This window comes from Oncorhynchus mykiss, chromosome 9 (genome assembly GCF_013265735.2).
Source record: "Oncorhynchus mykiss isolate Arlee chromosome 9, USDA_OmykA_1.1, whole genome shotgun sequence".
NCBI lineage: Eukaryota > Metazoa > Chordata > Actinopteri > Salmoniformes > Salmonidae > Oncorhynchus > Oncorhynchus mykiss.
In genome coordinates, this window is record NC_048573.1 from 3,495,126 (window position 1) to 3,516,448 (window position 21,323).

General features: G+C 46.9%; 1 protein-coding gene across 2 annotated transcripts; it reads right to left on the bottom strand.

Annotated features, from left to right (window-relative positions):
* Positions 1-4,495: 4,495 nt before the first annotated feature.
* anapc10 (anaphase promoting complex subunit 10) lies at positions 4,496-15,434 on the bottom strand. 2 transcript variants are annotated; one of them, XM_036987081.1, is made up of 7 exons: positions 14,886-15,434; positions 11,009-11,094; positions 10,741-10,856; positions 10,400-10,490; positions 8,827-8,947; positions 5,096-5,166; positions 4,496-4,980 (listed from the first exon to the last, which is right to left on the bottom strand). In XM_036987081.1, exons 3-7 carry the CDS (start codon positions 10,853-10,855, stop codon positions 4,821-4,823), a joined length of 558 nt encoding a protein of 185 aa, XP_036842976.1. In that variant the 5' UTR covers position 10,856; positions 11,009-11,094; positions 14,886-15,434; the 3' UTR covers positions 4,496-4,820. The 2 variants fall into 2 exon arrangements, with proteins under 2 accessions (XP_036842976.1, XP_036842975.1); XM_036987080.1 differs by lacking the exon at positions 11,009-11,094 and having other exon boundaries at positions 4,499-4,980; positions 14,886-15,102.
* Between the last annotated feature and the right edge of the window lie 5,889 nt (positions 15,435-21,323).

Here is a 21,323-nt window from a genome sequence, read left to right on the forward strand (position 1 = left end):
CTCTCTGGCCCTCCCCTCTGACAGGATGCTCACTCTCTCTCTCTGGCCCTCCCCTCTGACAGGATGCTCACTCTCTCTCTCCGGCCCTCCCCTCTGACAGGATGCTCACTCTCTCTCTCTGGCCCTCCCCTCTGACAGGATGCTCACTCTCTCTCCGGCCCTCCCCTCTGACAGGATGCTCACTCTCTCTCTCTGGCCCTCCCCTCTGACAGGATGCTCACTCTCTCTCTCTGGCCCTCCCCTCTGACAGGATGCTCACTCTCTCTCTCTGGCCCTCCCCTCTGACAGGATGCTCACTCTCTCTCTCTGGCCCTCCCCTCTGACAGGATGCTCACTCTCTCTGGCCCTCCCCTCTGACAGGATGCTCACTCTCTCTCTCTGGCCCTCCCCTCTGACAGGATGCTCACTCTCTCTCTCTGGCCCTCCCCTCTGACAGGATGCTCACTCTCTCTCTCCGGCCCTCCCCTCTGACAGGATGCTCACTCTCTCTCTCTGGCCCTCCCCTCTGACAGGATGCTCACTCTCTCTCCGGCCCTCCCCTCTGACAGGATGCTCACTCTCTCTCTCTGGCCCTCCCCTCTGACAGGATGCTCACTCTCTCTCTCTGGCCCTCCCCTCTGACAGGATGCTCACTCTCTCTCTCTGGCCCTCCCCTCTGACAGGATGCTCACTCTCTCTCTCTGGCCCTCCCCTCTGACAGGATGCTCACTCTCTCTCTCTCTGGCCCTCCCCTCTGACAGGATGCTCACTCTCTCTCTCTCTGGCCCTCCCCTCTGACAGGATGCTCTCTGTCTCCCTGTGGTTCTCTCTCAATTTGCATTTGAATTCAAAGAGCTTTATTGCCATGGGGAAACATATGTTAACATTGCCAAAGCAAGTGAAATAGATAATAAACAAAAGTGAAATAAACAATGAACAGTAAACATTACACTCACAACAGTTCCAAAATAAGACAGACATTACAAAATGTCATATTGTGTGTATGTACAGTGTTGTAATGATGTGCAAATAGTTCAAGTACAAAAAATAAATAAACATAAATATGGGTTGTATTTACAATGGTGTCTGTTCTTCACTGGTTGCCCTTTTCTCGTGGCAACAGGTCACACATCGTGCTGCTGTGACGGCACACTGTGGAATTATCAACACGTGGATTTGTTTCCGAATTCTTTGTAGGTCTGTGCAATCTGAGGAAAATGTGTGTCAGGAGGTCAGGAAGTGCAGCTCAGTTTCCACCTCATTTTGTGGGCAGTGAGCCAAGTGTGCCTACGACGGTCTTTCTCAAAAGCAAGGCTACGCTCACTGTGTCAGTACATAGTCAAGAGCGTGCTTCTCTCGGGCTCTCGCTCTGTCAGGAAATAGACTTAACAAGGACGTTGTGTGCAGGTTGTTTCCAGGCAGAATTCAACCTCGTCTCCTTTACAGGACACAAATATACAGTACCAGTGTGCTGCCTTCAAATGCTCCCTGGAATTTCTTATTTCCCAGTTGTGAGGTCATAAACGTATATACAGCACCAGTCAAAGGTTTGGACACCTACTCATTCAAGGGTTTTTCTTCATTTTTTACTATGTTCTAGAATAATAGTGAAGACATCAAAACTATGAAATAACACATATGGAATCATGTAGTAACCAAAAAAAAAGTGTTCAACAAATCAAAATATATTTTATATTTGAGATACTTTAAAGTAGCCACCCTTTGCCTTGATGACAGCTTTGCACACTCTTGGCATTCTCACAACCAGCTTCATGAGGTAGTCACCTGGAATGCATTTCAATTAACAGGTGCCTTGTTAAAAGTACATTTGTGGAATTTATTTCCTTCTTAATGCGTTTGAGCCAATCAGTTGTGTTGTGACATGGTAGGGGTGGTATACAGAAGATAGCCCTATTTGGTAAAAGACCAAGTCCATATTATGACAAGAACAGCTCAAATAAACAAAGAGAAACGACAGTCCATCATTACTTCAAGACATGAAGGTCAGTCAATATGGAACATTTAAAAAACGTTGAAAGTTTCTTCAAGTGAAATCGCAAAAACCATCAAGCGCTGTGATGAAACTGGCTCTCATGAGGACCGCCTCAGGAAAGGAAGACCCAGAGTTACCTCTGCTGCAGAGGATAAGTTCATTAGAGTTACCTGCACCTCAGGTTGCAGCACAACTAAATGCTTCACAGACACATCTCAACATCAACTGTTCAGAGGAGACTGCGTGAATCAGGCCTTGATGGTCAAATTGCTGCAAAGAAACCATGACTAAAGGACACCAATAAGAAGAGACTTGCTTGGGACAAGAAACACGAGCAATGGACATTAGACCGGTGGAAATCTGTCCTTTGGTCTGATGAGTCCAAATTTGAGATTTTTGGTTCCAACCGCCGTGTCTTTGTGAGATGCAGAGTAGGTGAACTGATGATCTCCATGTGTGGTTCCCACCGTGAAGCATGGAGGAGGAGGAGGTGTGAGGGTGCTTTGCTGGTGACACTGTCAGTGATTTATGTAGAATTCAAGGCACACTTAACCAGCATGGCTACCAACCACAGCATTCTGCAGCGATACGCCATCCCATCTGGTCTGGGCTTAGTGGGACTATCATTTGTTTTTCAACAGGACAATGACCCGTAACACACCTCCAGGCTGTGTAAGGTCTATTTGACCAAGAAGGAGAGTGATGGAGTGCTGCATCAGATGACCTGGCCTCCACAATCACCTGACGTCAACCCATTTGAGATGGTTTGGGATGATTCAGACCACAGAAAAAAAGCCAACAAATGCTCAGCATATGTGGGAACTCCTTCAATACTGTTGGAAAAGCATTCCAGGTGAAGCTGGTTGAGAGAATGCCAAGTGTGAAAAGTTGTCATCAAGGCAAAGGGTGGCTACTTTGAATAATCTCAAATATATTTTGATTTATTGAACACCTTTTTTTGGTTACTACATGATTCCATATGTGTTATTTTATAGTTTTGATGTCTTCACTATTATTATACAATGTAGAAAATAGTAAAAATAAAGAAAAACCCTTGAATGAGTAGGTGTTCTAGAACTTTTGACTGGTCCTGTGTATAAAATGGAAAATGTCAAAGTACCTCATTTAAAACCCACCCTTTGCATGCTATCCATCCAACCACGCCTCATATCCTGTGCTGCAGTACCAGAGTCTCCCTTCAGGAGGGGGGACAGTGCCTCCTGCTGGTTAAACTGTGGTATAACACTGGATTAGGCTTGGACCTATAGCTAGTAAGAGCAGACCTATAGCTAGTAAGAGCAGACCTATAGCTAGTAAGAGCAGACCTATAGCTAGTAAAAGCAGACCTATAGCTAGTAAAAGCAGACCTATAGCTAGTAAAAGCAGACCTACGGGGATCAAACTCAAAACACATTTAATTCAACAACAGACAGAGAGATACATTCATTCCCAGTCAGACAGCAGGTCTAGTCACACGGGAGTAAACCTTACATGGTCTCGTTGAAGTCTTCAAATCATCTTTACATCAGACACCAACCGAAAGACAGGCCATCAGACTAATATGGAATTAACAACATCAATAACACACAGAGAGATGCCAACACGGCACCCTATTCCCTATATAGTGCACTACTGTAGACCAGAGCCCTATTCCCTATATAGTACACTACTATAGACCAGAGCCCTATTCCCTATATAGAGCACTACTTTAGACCAGAGCCCTATTCCCTATATAGTACACTACTTTATACCAGAGCCCTATTCCCTATATAGTGCACTACTTTATACCAGAGCCCTATTCCCTATATAGTGCACTACTATAGACCAGAGCCCTATTCCCTATATAGTGGTACTACTTTAGACCAGAGCCCTATTCCCTATATAGTACACTACTTTATACCAGAGCCCTATTCCCTATATAGTGGTACTACTTTATACCAGAGCCCTATTCCCTATATAGTGCACTACTTTATACCAGAGCCCTATTCCCTATATAGTGCACTACTATAGACCAGAGCCCTATTCCCTATATAGTGCACTACTTTAGACCAGAGCCCTATTCCCTATATAGTACACTACTTTATACCAGAGCCCTATTCCCTATATAGTACACTACTTTATACCAGAGCCCTATTCCCTATATAGTGCACTACTATAGACCGGACCCCTATGTGTGTTCCTATGGACCCTTGTCAATAGTAGTGCACTATATAGGGAATAGGGCTCTGGTATATAGTAGTGCACTATATATAGGGAATAGGGCTCTGGTCTATAGTAGTGCACTATATAGGGAATAGGGCTCTGGTCTATAGTAGTGCACTATATAGGGAATAGGGTCTATACTAGTGTACTATATAGGGAATAGGGCTCTGGTCTATACTAGTGTACTATATAGGGAATAGGGTCTATACTAGTGTACTATATAGGGAATAGGGCTCTGGTCTATAGTAGTGCACTATATAGGGAATAGGGCTCTGGTCTAAAGTAGTGCACTATATAGGGAATAGGGCTCTGGTCTATAGTAGTGCACTATATAGGGAATAGGGCTCTGGTCTATAGTAGTGCACTATATAGGGAATAGGGCTCTGGTCTAAAGTAGTGCACTATATAGGGAATAGGGTGCCATTTGGGATGCATCAGAGACAGTAATACGTTGAGTGGCTCCATGTAATCTTAAATGAAAAGGATTTCAGGTTAACTTGAAAATTAGAATAATATTTCACTTTTTTTTTTTAAATTAGCATTCCAATTCCCTTATTTGTCAACACTGTACACTTAAGGGTTCCACCCGGAACTCTGGAAAGTTCTAGTCGGAACCCTGAGGAGGTTCCACCCGGAACCCTCAGTGTCATCTGATGGTGCGGTACATCATGAAGTCGACCGTGGTGCATCTTGGGAACTTGCCGATGGAGCTCTCCTCCACGGGGGTATATACTTTGATCTGTCTCATGTGCGTGTCTCTGCCGTTCTGGTGGTTGGCTAGCACAGCGATCTGGATCATGAACGTCCTGACAAATGAAATCATTACAAACATTAGGACAGAGAATTTAACATATAGAAAGAATATCATTGGTCAAAGCAGTGTGTTTGAGACACTTGTCAGAACAACACATAGAAATGTACCTGATGGGGTTGTTGACTGTGTCCAGAAGAGGGATGTGGATCCAACCGCTAGGCTCTACCATCTCTAACTGCTGCAGTGGGGGGAGGAGGAGGAAGAGGATGAAGAGGAGGAGGAAGAAGCAAGAGGAGGAAGAAGGAAGAGCAGGAAGAGGAAGAGTGAGGAGGAGGAAGAGGAGTGAGGAGGAGGAAGAGTCATTCACTATGTTCCCGGCGTTTGTCTGTTGTGACATCATTCACTATGTTCCCGGCGTTGTCTGTTGTGACATCATTCACTATGTTCCCGGCGTTGTCTGTTGTGACATCATTCACTATGTTCCCGGCGTTGTCTGTTGTGACATCATTCACTATGTTCCCGGCGTTGTCTGTTGTGACATCATTCACTATGTTCCCGGCGTTGTCTGTTGCGATAGGGACTGTTATGTTAGGCTTCTCAAGTAGAAGTCTAAAAAGTTGGACCCATTCCGAAATGGACCTGGGGCTTTCCCACCCGGACAAATATGCATAAATACATTTATCAATATAGAGACCAGTTCTTAATAGACATGGAGCCGAGTGAGGGAAGCAGCAGAAAAGTCTATTTGTAAGCTACTTTATTAACCAGAGCTGATACAGCGCAAGAGAGAGAGAGGAGGGGTCTTGAGAGAGAAAGAGCGAGCGAGAGAACGAGAGAGCGAGAGAGAGGAGGGGCTACGAGAGCGGGAGGAGGGGCTACGAGAGCGAGAGCAGGGGCTACGAGAGAGAGAGCAGGGGGAGGAGGGGCTACGAGAGAGAGAGGAGGGGCTACAAGAGAGAGAGCAGGGGGAGGAGGGGCTGCGAGAGAGAGAGCAGGGGCTACGAGAGAGAGAGCAGGGGCTACGAGAGAGAGAGCAGTGGGAGGAGGGGCTACGAGAGAGAGCAGGGGGAGGAGGGGCTACGAGAGAGAGAGCAGGGGGAGGAGGGGCTACGAGAGAGAGAGCAGGGGGAGGAGGGGCTACGAGAGAGAGAGCAGGAGGAGGGGCTACGAGAGAGCGAGCAGGAGGAGGGGCTACGAGAGAGCGAGCAGGGGGAGGAGGGGCTACGAGAGAGAGAGCAGGGCGAGGAGGGGCTACGAGAGAGAGAGCAGGGGGAGGAGGGGCTACGAGAGAGAGCAGGGGGAGGAGTGGCTACGAGAGAGAGCAGGGGGAGGAGGGGCTACGAGAGAGAGAGCAGGGGGAGGAGAGGCTACGAGAGAGAGAGCAGGGGGAGGAGAGGCTACGAGAGAGAGAGCAGGGGGAGGAGGGGCTACGAGAGAGAGAGCAGGGGGAGGAGGGGCTACGAGAGAGAGAGCAGGGGGAAGAGGGGCTACGAGAAAGAGAGCAGGGGGAGGAGGGGCTACGAGAGCGAGAGCAGGGGGAGGAGGGGCTACGAGAGCGAGAGCAGGGGGAGGAGGGGCTACGAGAGCGAGAGCAGGGGCTACGAGAGAGAGAGCAGGGGGAGGAGGGGCTACGAGAGCGAGAGCAGGGGGAGGAGGGGCTACGAGAGCGAGAGCAGGGGCTACGAGAGAGAGAGCAGGGGGAGGAGGGGCTACGAGAGAGAGAGCAGGGGGAGGAGGGGCTACGAGAGAGAGAGCAGGGGCTACGAGAGAGAGAGCAGGGGCTACGAGAGAGAGAGCAGGGGGAGGAGGGGCTACGAGAGCGAGAGCAGGGGCTACGAGAGAGAGAGCAGGGGGAGGAGGGGCTACGAGAGCGAGAGCAGGGGGAGGAGGGGCTACGAGAGCGAGAGCAGGGGCTACGAGAGAGAGAGCAGGGGGAGGAGGGGCTACGAGAGAGAGAGCAGGGGGAGGAGGGGCTACGAGAGAGAGAGCAGGGGCTACGAGAGAGAGAGCAGGGGCTACGAGAGAGAGAGCAGGGGGAGGAGGGGCTACGAGAGAGAGAGCAGGGGGAGGAGGGGCTACGAGAGAGAGCAGGGGGAGGAGGGGCTACGAGAGAGAGAGCAGGGGGAGGAGGGGCTACGAGAGAGAGAGCAGGGGGAGGAGGGGCTGCGAGAGAGAGAGCAGGGGGAGGAGGGGCTGCGAGAGAGAGAGCAGGGGCTACGAGAGAGAGAGCAGGGGCTACGAGAGAGAGAGCAGGAGGAGGAGGGGCTACGAGAGAGAGCAGGGGGAGGAGGGGCTACGAGAGAGAGCAGGGGGAGGAGGGGCTACGAGAGAGAGAGCAGGGGGAGGGGGGGCTACGAGAGAGAGAGCAGGGGGAGGAGGGGCTACGAGAGAGAGAGCAGGGGGAGGAGGGGCTACGAGAGAGAGAGCAGGGGGAGGAGGGGCTACGAGAAAGAGAGCAGGGGGAGGAGGGGCCTTGAGAGTGACAAGGAGGGAGGGATAGACAGCAACCAACCATAACAAGCCGACTCACGCTAGAATACTAACTTTTAGCTCGTCACAACTAGTTAATTTATCATCCAATATGAAGATTCAATACTCGTCTTGAATGCATCAAAACCGAGAAAAGCTAGTTGGCTAATTGAGCATGTGCTTCCTTCAGCTACAAATAATATCACCTCCATTCAGACGACTGAATAGCAGCCTAGCTGTTGGCTCTTGGTCATTGTACCATATACTTCTCATTTCACTTTTAATTCCATCTTCCCGCTGATTAGATCATGTCCTAGCTTGCTTTGGCACACGGAGGGCTCTACGAATGTAGCGGAGCTCTTGGTGACGTTGTGATTAGCCCCGAACAACGACAAGCTACACAACGCGACTCGTTGAGCAGTGGAGAGATCACACACCGTTAACGTTTTAAATCCACGGCTTCTCTGTCCATCGCCGACGTAGTCGACTGGGAGGCCAAAATGTTCCCAACCTGGAGATTTAAAACGACGACGGAGGATCCTACTGGTTTATGGATCCAACCATCTATAGAGTTCCAAGGCTGAGCCTCACAAAAGGTTTGTTTCAAATCTCCACAAGTTTAGATTAGAATTTTGATTACAACGTGCCCAAAACACACAGACTACAATGCCACCCCCCTCCCAACCCCACTCTGCTATACTTATGGTATACAACACAGAGTAGGCATAGCCTACAGACCGATTTAGTGGTTCTATTTAAAACATGTAATGTTTGTTGAATTCATTGGGGTTCATAGTGCCGGGGTCTCGTATCGTTAATGCATTAGTAATAACAGTTAACATGTAGACACTGATACATATAACAGCTATAACATCACATAACAGCTATAACATGACATAAGTTATAACATGTAGACACTGATACATATAACATGTAGACACTGATACATAACAGTTATAACATGTAGACACTGATACATAACAGTTATAACATGTAGACACTAATACATAACAGTTATAACATGTAGACACTGATACATAAGTTATAACATCATATAACAGTTATAACATGTAGACACTGATACATAAGTTATAACATGTAGACACTGATACATAAGTTATAACATGTAGACACTGATACATAACAGTTATAACATGTAGACACTGATACATAACAGTTATAACATCATATAACAGTTATAACATGTTATAACTGTTATGTATCAGTGTCTACATGTTATAACTGTTATATGATGTTATAACTGTTATGTATCAGTGTCTACATGTTATAACTGTTATGTATCAGTGTCTACATGTAGACACTGATACATAGCAGTTATAACATGTAGACACTGATACATAACAGTTATAACATGTAGACACTGATACATATAACAGTTATAACATCACATAACAGTTAAAGTTCTTACTCTGATCTCCTGCAGGTTGTGGAAGTTGTTTCCTACTCTGACAGAGATCTTACTGGGAGTGTAGCTCTCGTCTGACTTGTAGTCTGCATACATACACAACATCTTCACTGTAGTCTTTCTCCTGAGGTGAGGAGGAGAGAAGGAAGAGATGAATGATGATCTTTCTCCTGAGGAGAGGAGGAGAAAAGGAAGAGATGAATGATGATCTTTCTCCTGAGGAGAGAAGGAAGAGATGAATGATGATCTTTCTCCTGAGGAGAGGAGGAGAGAAGGAAGAGATGAATGATGATCTTTCTCCTGAGGAGAGAAGGAAGAGATTAATGATGATCTTTCTCCTGAGGAGAGGAGGAGAGAAGGAAGAGATGAATGATGTATGTTGGAGATGCCTTCATTGAGATCCTGATTGACTAATTCAGTCACAGGCAGAAAGTCAGGCAGGCAGGCAGACAGGGAGAAAGGCAGGCAGGCAGGCAGGGAGAAAGGCAGGCAGGCAGGGAGAAAGTCAGGCAGGCAGGGAGGGAGAAAGGCAGTCAGGCAGGGAGAAAGTCAGGCAGGCAGGGAGAAAGGCAGTCAGGCAGGCAGGGAGGGAGAAAGTCAGGCAGGCAGGGAGAAAGGCAGTCAGGCGGGGAGGGAGAAAGGCAGTCAGGCAGGCAGGGAGAAAGGCAGTCAGGCAGGCAGGGAGAAAGGCAGGCAGGCAGGGAGAAAGGCAGGCAGGCAGGGAGAAAGGCAGGCAGGCAGGGAGAAAGGCAGGCAGACAGGGAGAAAGGCAGGTAGGCAGGCAGGCAGGGAGAAAGGCAGGTAGGCAGGCAGGCAGGGAGAAAGGCAGGTAGGCAGGCAGGCAGGGAGAAAGGCAGGTAGGCAGGCAGGGAGAAAGGCAGGTAGGCAGGCAGGCAGGGAGAAAGGCAGGTAGGCAGGCAGGCAGGGAGAAAGGCAGGTAGGCAGGCAGGGAGAAAGGCAGGTAGGCAGGCAGGGAGAAAGGCAGGTAGGCAGGCAGGGAGAAAGGCAGGTAGGCAGGCAGGGAGAAAGGCAGGTAGGCAGGCAGGGAGAAAGGCAGGTAGGCAGGCAGGGTGAAAGGCAGGCAGGCAGGCAGGGAGAAAGGCAGGCAGGCAGGCAGGCAGGCAGGGAGACAGGCAGGCAGGCAGGCAGGCAGGGAGAAAGACAGGCAGGGAGAAAGGCAGGTAGGCAGGGAGACAGGCAGGCAGGCAGGGAGACAGGCAGGCAGGCAGGGAGAAAGGCAGGCAGGCAGGGAGAAAGGCAGGCAGGCAGGGAGAAAGGCAGGCAGGCAGGGAGGGAGAAAGGCAGGCAGGCAGGGAGACAGGCAGGCAGGCAGGGAGAAAGATAGGCAGGCAGGCAGGGAGAAAGGCAGGGAGACAGGCAGGCAGGCAGGGAGACAGGCAGGCAGGCAGGCAGGCAGGGAGAAAGGCAGGCAGGCAGGCAGGGAGAAAGGCAGGCAGGCAGGAAGGGAGGGAGAAAGGCAGGCAGGAAGGGAGGGAGAAAGGCAGGCAGGCAGGGAGAAAGGCAGGCAGGCAGGGAGAAAGGCAGGTAGGCAGGGAGAAAGGGATACAGACTGTACCTAAACTGGATGTTGACTAGGTGTGGCTGGGATCCATCAGACTGCCAGTATGTCTCCAAGTTATCATCTCTCAGCTGGTCCACACCAAAACCTAGAGGGAGGGGGGGGCAGAGTCAGTGTATGAGTTCACCAGTCAGCTGACTAGAGGAGCAGAGAAAGAACACCAGGGATAAGTTCATCAGAGACGGAGGAAAACACAAGGGTTGAGTTCATCAGACAACAAACAAACTGAAACCCGGGAGGGACTGTCCTGAATGGTCCAATAACTAGTTTTCATTACCTTTGCAAAACATTGTTTTTGCTACAGTGTGCACTAATGAATAGAACCCAACAGAACTCACCTGGTTTACAGGAAGACAGAGACCACACCGCCTGAGAGCCGATCTCCCGGACCGTCCCGGTCCTCTCCAGCTGCTTGGGGTCAGAACCTGGCGGGGTCTTACTGGGGGTCGCCATGCTACACACACACAACACAGGAAGGAACAAAAACCATTGAAAATAGAATGAATTACATCAGAGGTTGCAGCCCCAATCGCTGTTGTCTGATAGGGTGGATGGTGGCGGCGTTGACAGCTCCCGCTAGGACAGCTTTACGGTGTTAATCATTACCTTGCTTGATCCCGGAGTTGCTCCGATCACAGATCTGAACAGTAAGTGTAGTTTAGTAGGATAGAGGCAGCCATAGCTGTATGGATCTGGAACAGTAAGTGTAGTTTAGTAGGATGGAGGCAGCCATAGCTGTACAGATGTAGAACAGTAAGTGTAGTTGAGTAGGATAGAGGCAGCCATAGCTGTATGGATCTGGAACAGTAAGTGTAGTTTAGTAGGATAGAGGCAGCCATAGCTGTACGGATCTGGAACAGTAAGTGTAGTTTAGTAGGATAGAGGCAGCCATAGCTGTATGGATCTGGAACAGTAAGTGTAGTTTAGTAGGATAGAGGCAGCCATAGCTGTATGGATCTGGAACAGTAAGTGTAGTTTAGTAGGATGGAGGCAGCCATAGCTGTATGGATCTGGAACAGTAAGTGTAGTTTAGTAGGATGGAGGCAGCCATAGCTGTATGGATCTGAACAGTAAGTGTAGTTTATTAGGATGGAGGCAGCCATTGCTGTATGGATCTGGAACAGTAAGTGTAGTTTAGTAGGATGGAGGCAGCCATAGCTGTATGGATCTGAAACAGTAAGTGTAGTTTAGGAGGATGGAGGCAGCCATAGCTGTATGGATCTGGAACAGTAAGTGTAGTTTAGTAGGATGGAGGCAGCCATAGCTGTATGGATCTGGAACAGTAAGTGTAGTTTAGTAGGATGGAGGCAGCCATAGCTGTATGGATCTGAAACAGTAAGTGTAGTTTAGTAGGATGGAGGCAGCCATAGCTGTATGGATGTAGAACAGTAAGTGTAGTTTAGTAGGATGGAGGCAGCCATAGCTGTATGGATCTGGAACAGTAAGTGTAGTTTAGAAGGATGGAGGCAGCCATAGCTGTATGGATCTGGAACAGTAAGTGTAGTTTAGTAGGATGGAGGCAGCCATAGCTGTATGGATCTGGAACAGTAAGTGTAGTTTAGTAGGATGGAGGCAGCCATAGCTGTATGGATCTGGAACAGTAAGTGTAGTTTAGAAGATGGAGGCAGACATAGCTGTATGGATCTGAACAGTAAGTGTAGTTTATTAGGATGGAGGCAGCCATAGCTGTATGGATCTGGAACAGTAAGTGTAGTTTAGTAGGATGTAGACAGCCATAGGTGTATGGATCTGGAACAGTAAGTGTAGTTTAGTAGGATGGAGGCAGCCATAGCTGTATGGATCTGGAACAGTAAGTGTAGTGTAGGAGGATGGAGGCAGCCATAGCTGTATGGATCTGAAACAGTAAGTGTAGTTTAGTAGGATGGAGGCAGCCATAGCTGTATGGATCTGGAACAGTAAGTGTAGTTTAGTAGGATGGAGGCAGCCATAGCTGTATGGATCTGGAACAGTAAGTGTAGTGTAGGAGGATGGAGGCAGCCATAGCTGTATGGATCTGGGCGGACCGACGAGAGACGGCAGAATGTCTGACAAACGCAGGGAGACGGCAGAATAGGTGCCTAGAGTTTTCAAGAGCTAGACAAAAACACAGGTCATCTACAGCAGAGGTGTATAAATTCCAAATGTACCACACGGATCTAGATGATGTCGTAGCCTTTGATCGCATAGCTACAGCAGAGGTACGGAGGTAAAATCATTGACGTAATGATTTGAGTTTGTAGAATATATTTTTCTAGTTGTAAACACAATTTGCAAAATGTGTAACTGATGAGTGGTGAACATGAAAAGAATCATCTGTATTTGTAAACACATTCCCAAACTTGTAAACTTAAAAATTTGCGAGCAATCTAGATTTGTCCACTTTGCAGCATATCAATTTTGCACACTCTAAACCATTTACAATTGTCCCCCCCCCCCCCTCAGGCTGCAATCCACTCCCAGTTAGACGGGGCCTGTCCAGACCCCCCCATCAGCTCCACAATGCCCTGGGGGACGTGAAGGCCTGATCAGGTCAGACTGATGTGGTATACTCATTAATTACATTTGTCCACTTTGCAGCATGTCAATTTTGCACACTCAGACTTTTGCCAGTGCTTTAGCATCCTACCGTGACAAAAAGGGGTTTTGTAAACTATTTTTAAGATAGCTAGCTAGATTCTGTACGGAGCCATAGCTAGCATAATCATTAGAAAATACAAAAAAAAAATCACCTGCTAAGACCTAGCAACAGATAAATCCCATGATTTATTGATCAACCAGTTAGATCTGGAGTTTTAGTAAAAGCACGACTGAAGGTAGAAAATGATTTATTTCGCTTTGACATTGGCTGCATTCTGTGAATCTGTAGCTACACAGCCCTTTGATTTACATAAAACCTTTTCTAACACATTTACAATTGCCCCCCCCTTCAATCCACTCCCAGTTAGACGGGGCCTGTCCAGACCCCCCCATCAGCTCCACGATGCCCTGGGGGACGTGAAGGCCTGATCAGGTCAGACTGATGTGGTATACTCATTAATGCCATCGGATTAATTCCGGAACATATTCCAGTCTGTGCAAAACAGTCCTGTAGTTTAGTATCCGCTTCATTGGACCACTTCCCGTTGAATGCGTCACTTGCACTTCCTGTTTGAGTTTTTGCTTGTAAGCAGGAATCAGGAGGATAAGAGTTATGGTCAGATTTGCCAAATTGGGGGGAGAGGGAGAGCTTTGCATGCGTCTGTGTGTGTGGAGTAAAAGTGGTCTAGAGTTGTTCCCTCCCCCCTCTGGTTGCACATGATGGTAGAAATGAGGTGAAACAGATTTCAGTTTTCCTGCTTTCAGAGCGCCGCCTCTACCGGGAGCACGCCGCCTCTACCGGGAGCACGCCGCCTCTACCGGGAGCACGCCGCCTCTACCGGGAGCACGCCGCCTCTACCGGGAGCACGCCGCCTCTACCGGGAGCACGCCGCCTCTACCGGGAGCACGCCGCCTCTACCGGGAGCACACCGCCTCTACCGGGAGCACACCGCCTCTACCGGGAGCACACCGCCTCTACCGGGAGCACACCGCCTCTACCGGGAGCACACCGCCTCTACTGGGAGCACACCGCCTCTACCGGGAGCACACCGCCTCTACCGGGAGCACACCGCCTCTACCGGGAGCACACCGCCTCTACTAGGAGCACACCGCCTCTACTAGGAGCACACCGCCTCTACTAGGAGCACACCGCCTCTACTAGGAGCACACCGCCTCTACTGGGAGCACACCGCCTCTACCGGGAGCACACCGCCTCTACTAGGAGCACACCGCCTCTACTGGGAGCACACCGCCTCTACTGGGAGCACACCGCCTCTACTAGGAGCACACCGCCTCTACTGGGAGCACACCGCCTCTACTGGGAGCACACCGCCTCTACTGGGAGCACACCGCCTCTACTGGGAGCACACCGCCTCTACTGGGAGCACACCGCCTCTGGTGGTAAATAGACAGCTATAAAGAATATAGATGAGAACTCTCTTGGTATATAGTTTGGTCTACAGCTTATCATGAGATACTAACCCTCACGCCAAACAACATGTGACAATTACAGTTCTGAGATATCATTACCTACCTTATTAAATTAAATTTAAAAAAAATTGCCCTCATGGTTTGAGATTGCAATGCAGTGACCTGGATTCAAATGTTCCTGCGGTCACAACGCGAAATACTAAGCACTATTTTATCACGGCGAACTATCACGGCTTGTGGCTACAAGGGGAAAGCAGAGGACTTTTTCATTCAAGCCTGAAGTGACGTGCGCTAGTAGTACGCAAAATACAGTATCGATTACCATGGGAGTTGGCAACATGACAATAACAAGTATCACGTCGATAACCCTTTACGCATCTCTGTCGAGTTAGCTAGCTAGCTATGTTATTAACAGTCATGCAAAACCATTTGTGCCAGAAACAAGAACGTTCTTATACACAGTTAGTTATATTACCTTACTCCGATGTCGTGGTTTTCCTTTTTCGTTTTTAACTAATCGTAGATGGCATTTGTTTAATGAAATATGAAATTACTGTTGCTTTTTTTTGCTACTTCGAATCTCCCACTTCTCGCTCCAGGTTTGGTCGCATGTTGATGACGACACAGGAAGTGGAGACACTTCTGTCGCACAACAATGTCTTTCTCGCGCGATCTTTTCCTTCCGACTTCTCTCCTAGATCGAACGAAAGAGCATTTATGTAACTCTTCTTTTTCTGTCTCTCCCTTGAAATGAAGTTGTAAAGTTAGACCTAGACACTGATCTTGGGACAGTTATTCTCCCCTTTGGTGAGGGTTAGGGCGTGGGGGTTACACTGATCCTAGACCTGTGCTTAAGGGCAGTTCTCAAATGTCCTGTTATGCATCTTACATACATTGTCCATCTGTGGTACCAGTATGAGGTGTGATAAAGGCCGTAAATGAACCGCAGGGGGAAACTGAACGCATTACAAACTCCTTGTTGAACGTGTGAACACAAAAACAAAAAAAATCTGATGTTTTTTCTGTCACACTTTGAGGTTTTATATATAAATTATTTTTAAATTCATTGATTGAAAAAGTTTTAGGCTAGAACTTTATTTTGTATTTATTTAACTAGGCATGTCAGTTAAGAACAAATTCTTATTTACAGTGATGGCCTACCGGGAAACAGTGGGTTAACTGTATTATTCAGGGGTAGAAGGACAGATTTGTACCATGTCAGCTCAGGGATTCGATCGTGCAACCTTTCGGTTACTGGCTTACATATCCCTTTCTATTTGTGCCACTTCCCAGCTCAGTGAGACTACTGAACGCATGTCTACTGCCTGCATGACCCGTGAAAGTCTGATTCATTTCGTTCGGTTTACTCGAGTGGCCTGCGCCGCCTTGCATATACTCCAGAATGTTATGAAGATCAGATGAAATGTAAAGTCCCTCTTTGCCATGCAAATTAACTGAATCCCCCAAAAAACATTTCCACTGCATTTCAGCCCTGCCACAAAAGGACCAGCTGACATCATGTCAGTGATTCTCTAGTTAACACAGGTGTGAGTGTTGACGAGGACAAGGCTGGAGATCACTCTGTCATGCTGATTGAGTTAGAATAACAGACTGGAAGCTTCAAAAGGAGGGTGGTGCTTGGAATCATTGTTCTTCCTCTGTCAACCATGGTTACCTGCAAGGAAACACGTGCCGTCATCATTGCTTTGCATAAAAAGGGCTTCACAGGCAAGGATATTGCTGCCAGTAAGATTGCACCTAAATAAACCATTTATCAGATCATCAAAAACTTCAAGGAGAGGTTCAATTGTTGTGAAGAAGGCTTGGGTTGCTCAAGAAAGTCCAGCAAGTGCCAGGACCGTCTCCTAAAGTTGATTCAGCTGTGGGATCGGGGCACCACCAGTACAGAGCTTGCTCAGGAATGGCAGCAGGCAGGTGTGAGTGCCTCTGCACGGACAGTGAGGCGAAGACTTTTGGAGGATAGCCTGGTGTCAAGAAGGGCAGCAAAGAAGCCACTTCTCTCCAGGAAAAACATCAAGGACAGACTGATATTCTGCAAAAGGTACAGGGATTGGACTGCTGAGGACTGGGGTAGTCGTTTTCTCTGATGAATCCCCTTTCCGATTGTTTGGGGCATCCGGAAAAAAGCTTGTCCGGAGAAGACAAGGTGAGCGCTACCATCTGTCCTGTGTCATGCCAACAGTAAAGCATCCTGAGACCATTCATGTCTGGGGTTACTTCTCAGCCAAGGGTGTGGGCTCACTCACAATTTTGCCTAAGAACACAGCCATGAATAAAGAATGGTATCAACACATCCTCCAAGAGCAACTTCTCCCAACCATCCAGGAAGAGTTTGGTGACGAACAATGCCTTTTCCAGCATGATGGAGCACCTTGCCATAAGGCAAAAGTGAGAACTCAGTGGCTCAGGGAACAAAACATCGATATTTTGGGTCCATGGCCAGGGAACTCCCCAGACCTTAATCCCATTGAGAACTTGTGGTCAATCCTCAAGAGGCGGATGGACAAACAAAAACCCACATATTCTGACAAACTCCAAGCATTGATTAAGCAAGAATGGGCTGCCATCAGTCAGGATGTGGCCCAGAAGTTAATTGACAGCATGCCAGGGCGGATTGCAGAGGTCTTGAAAAAGAAGGGTCAACACTACAAATATTGACTCTTTGCATCAACTTCATGTAATTGTCAATAAAAGCCTTTGACACTTATCTGTCACATGATCTCAGTATATATACACACCTGTTCTGAAAGGCCCCAGAGTCTGCAACACAACTAAGCAAGGGGCACCACCAAGCATGTCGCACCATGAAGACCAAGGAGCTCTCCAAACAGGTCAGGGACAAAGTTGTTGAGATGTACAGATCAGGGTTGGGTTATAAAAAAATATCTGAAACTTTGAACATCCCACGGAGCACCATTAAATCCATTATTAAAAAATGTATTGAATATGGCACCACAACAAACCTGCCAAGAGAGGGACGCCAACCAAAATTCACAGACCAGGCAAAGAGGGCATTGATCAGAGAGGCAACAAAGAGACCAAAGATAACCCTGAAGGAGCTGCAAAGTTCTACAGCGGAGATGGGAGCATCTCTCCATAGGACCACTTTAAGCCGTACACTCCACAGAGCTGGGCTTTACGGAAGAGTGGCCAGAAAATAATAAGCCAACATGTTTGGTGTTCGCCAAAAGGCATGTGGGAGATTCCTCAAACATATTGAAGAAGGAACTCTGGTCAGATGAGACTAAAATTGAGCTTTTTGGCCATCAAGGAAAATGCTGTCTGGCGCAAACCCAACACCTCTCATCACCCCGAGAACACCATCCCCACAGTGAAGCATAGTGGTGGCATCATCATGCTGTGGAGATGTTTTTCATTGGTTGGGACTGGGAAACTGGTCAGAATTGAAGGAATGATGGATGGCGCTAAATACAGGGAAATTCTTGAGGGAAACCTGTTTGTCTTCCAGAGATTTGAGACTGGGACGGAGGTTCACCTTCCAGCAGGACAATGACCCTAAACATACTGCTAAAGCAACACTCAAGTGGTTTAAGGGAAAACATTTAAATGTCTTGGAATGGCCTAGTCAAAGCCCAGACCTCAATCCAATTGAGAATCTGTGGTATGACTTAAAGATTGCTGTACACCAATGGAACCCATCCAACTTGAAGGAGCTGGAGCAGTTTTGCCTTGAAGAATGGGTAAAAATCTCAGTGGCTAGATGTGCCTGGCTGATAGAGACATACCCCAAGAGACTTGCAGCTCTAATTGCTGCAAAAGGTGGCTCTACAAAGTATTGACTTTGGGGGGGGGTGAATGGTTATACACGCTCAAGTTCAGTTTTTTTTGTATAATTTCTTCTTTGTTTCACAAAAAATAGTTTGAATCTTTAAAGTGGTGTTGTGTAAATCAAATGATACAAACTCCCCCCCAAAAAAATATATTTTAATTCCAGGCAACAAAATAGGAAAAATGTCAAATCACCAATAACATTTGATTTGAATGTAGTGCATGGAGACTCTAAAATGGATTAAAACAATTCTCTCAAAGTGAAAACAGGTTTGTATTTGTTTTTGCTAAATTTATTAAAAATATAAAACTTATTTACATAAGTATTCAGACCCTTTACTATGAGACTCGAAATGGAGCTCAGGTGCATCCTGTGGCCATTGATTGAGATGTTTCTTCAACTTGAGTCCACCTGTGGTAAATTCAATTGATTAAATGTCACTTGGAAAATACACACACCTGTCTATATAAAGGTCTCATAGTTGACAGTGCATGTCAGAGCAAAAACCAAGCCATGAGGTCAAAGGAATTGTCCGTAGAGCTCTGAGACAGGATTGTATCGAGTCACAGATCTGGGGAAAGGTACCTAAACATTTCTGCAGCAATTGAAGGTCTCCAATAGCACAGTGGTCTCCATTATTCTTAGATGGTGGATTTGTACTTCTTCCAAGACACTTCCTGGATCTGGCCGCCTGGCCAGACTGAGCAATCGGGGGAGAAGGGCCATGGTCAGGTGGTGGATCAAGAACCCGATGGTCACTCTGAAAAACCTCCATAGTTCCTCTGTGGAGGGATCTGAATACTTTCCAAATACACTGTGTGTGTGCGCGTGTATACTACCATTCAAAAAGTTTGGGGTCACTTAGAAAATGTCCTTGTTTTTGAAAGATAAACCATTTTTTGGACCATTAAAATAAAATAAAATCACATTGTTAATGTTGTAAATGACCATTGTAGCTGGGAATATCTACAGTTGAAGTCGGAAGATTACATACATTTGATCTCAGTTTTTCACAATTCCTGACATTTAATCCTAGTAAACATTCCCCATTTTAGTTCAGTTAGGATCACCACTTTATTTTAAGAATGTGAAATGTCAGAATAATAGTAGAGAGAATGATTTATTTCAGCTTATTTATTTATTTTTATTTCTTACATCACATTCCCAGTGGGTCAGAAGTTTGCACTCAATTAGTATTTGGTAGCAATGCCTTTAAATTGTTTAACTTGGGTCAAACGTTTCAGGTAGCCTTCCACAAATTTACAAGAAGTTGGGTGATTTTTTTAGCCCATTCCTCCCGACAGAGCTGGTGTAGCTGAGTCAGGTTTGTAAGCCTCCATGCTCACACAAGCGTTTTAAGTTCTGCCACAAATGTTCTATAGGATTGAAGTCAGGGCTTTGTGATGGCCACTCCAATACATTGACTTTGTTGTCCTTAAGCCATTTTGCCATAACTTTGGAAGTATGCTTGGGGTCATTGTCCATTTGCAAGACCCATTTGCGACCAAGCTTTAACTTCCTGAATGATGTGTTGAGATGTTGCTTCAATAGATCCACATAATTTTCCTGCCTCATGATGCCATCTCTTTTGTGAAGTGCACCAGTCCCTCATGCAGCAAAGCACCCCCACAACATGATGCTGCCACCCCCGTGCTTCATGGTTGGGCTGGTGTTCTTCGGCTTGCAATCCTCCCCCTTTTCCTCCAAACATAACGATGGTCATTATGGCCAAACAGTTCTATTTTTGTTTCATCAGACCAGTGGACATTTCTCCAAAAAGTACGATCTTTGTCCCCATGTGCAGTTGCAAACCGTAGTCTGGCTTTTTAATGGCGGTTTTGGAGCAGTAGCTTCTTCCTTGCTGAGCGGCCTTTCAGGTTGTCGATGTAGGACTCATTTTACTGTGGATATAGATACTTTTGTACCCGTTTCCTCCAGCATCTTCACAAGGTCCTTTGCTGTTGTTCTGGGATTGATTTGCACTTTTCGCACCAAAGTACGTTCCTCTCTAGGAGACGGAACGAGTCTCCTTCCTGAGTGGTATGATGGCTGCGTGGTCCCATGGTGATTATACTTGCGTACTATTGTTTGTACAGATGAACCTTCAGGCATTTGGAAATTGCTCCCAAGGATGAACCAGACTTGTGGAGGTCTCGGCTGATTTATTTTTGATTTTCCCATGATGTCAAGCAAAGAGGCATTGTGTTTGAAGGTAGGCCTTGAAATACATCCACAGGTACACCTCCAATTGACTCAAATGATGTCAATTAGCCTATCAGAAGCTTCTAAAGCCATGACATCATTTTCTGGAATTTTCCAAGCTGTTTAAAAGGCATAGTCAACTTAGTGTATGTAAACTTCTGACCCACTGGAATTGTGATACAGTGAAATATAAGTGAAATAATCTGTCTAAGCAAATGTTGGAAAAATTCCTTGTGTCATGCACAAAGTAGATGTCCTAACCGACTTGCCAAAACTATAGTTTGTTAACAAGAAATTTGTGGAGTGGTTGAAATATAAGTTAAAAGGACTCCAACCTGTAAACTTCCAACTTCAACTGTATATAGGCGTACAGAGGCCCATTATCAGCAACCATCACTCCTGTGTTCCAATGGCACGTTGTGTTAGCTAATCCAAGTTTATAATTTTAAAAGCATAATTGATCATTATAAAACCCTTTTGCAATTATGTTAGCACAGCTGAAAACTGTTGTTCTGATTAAAGAAGCAATTAAAAACCGGCCTTCTTTAGACTAGTTGAGTATCTGGAGCATCAGCATTTGTGGGTTCGATTACAGGCTCAAAATGGCCAGAATCAAAGACCTTTCTTCTGAAACTCGTCAGTCTATTCTTGTTCTGAGAAATGAAGGCTATTCCATGCGAGAAATTGCCAAGAAACTGAAGATCTCGATCTCGTGCAACGCTGTGTACTATTCCCTTCACAGAACAGCACAAACTGGCTCTAACCAGAATAGAAAGAGTGGGAGGCCCCGGTGCACAACTGAGCAAGAGGACAAGTACATTAGAGTGTCTAGTTTGAGAAACAGACATCTCACAAGTCCTCAACTGGCAGCTTCATTAAATAGTATCCGCAAAACACCAG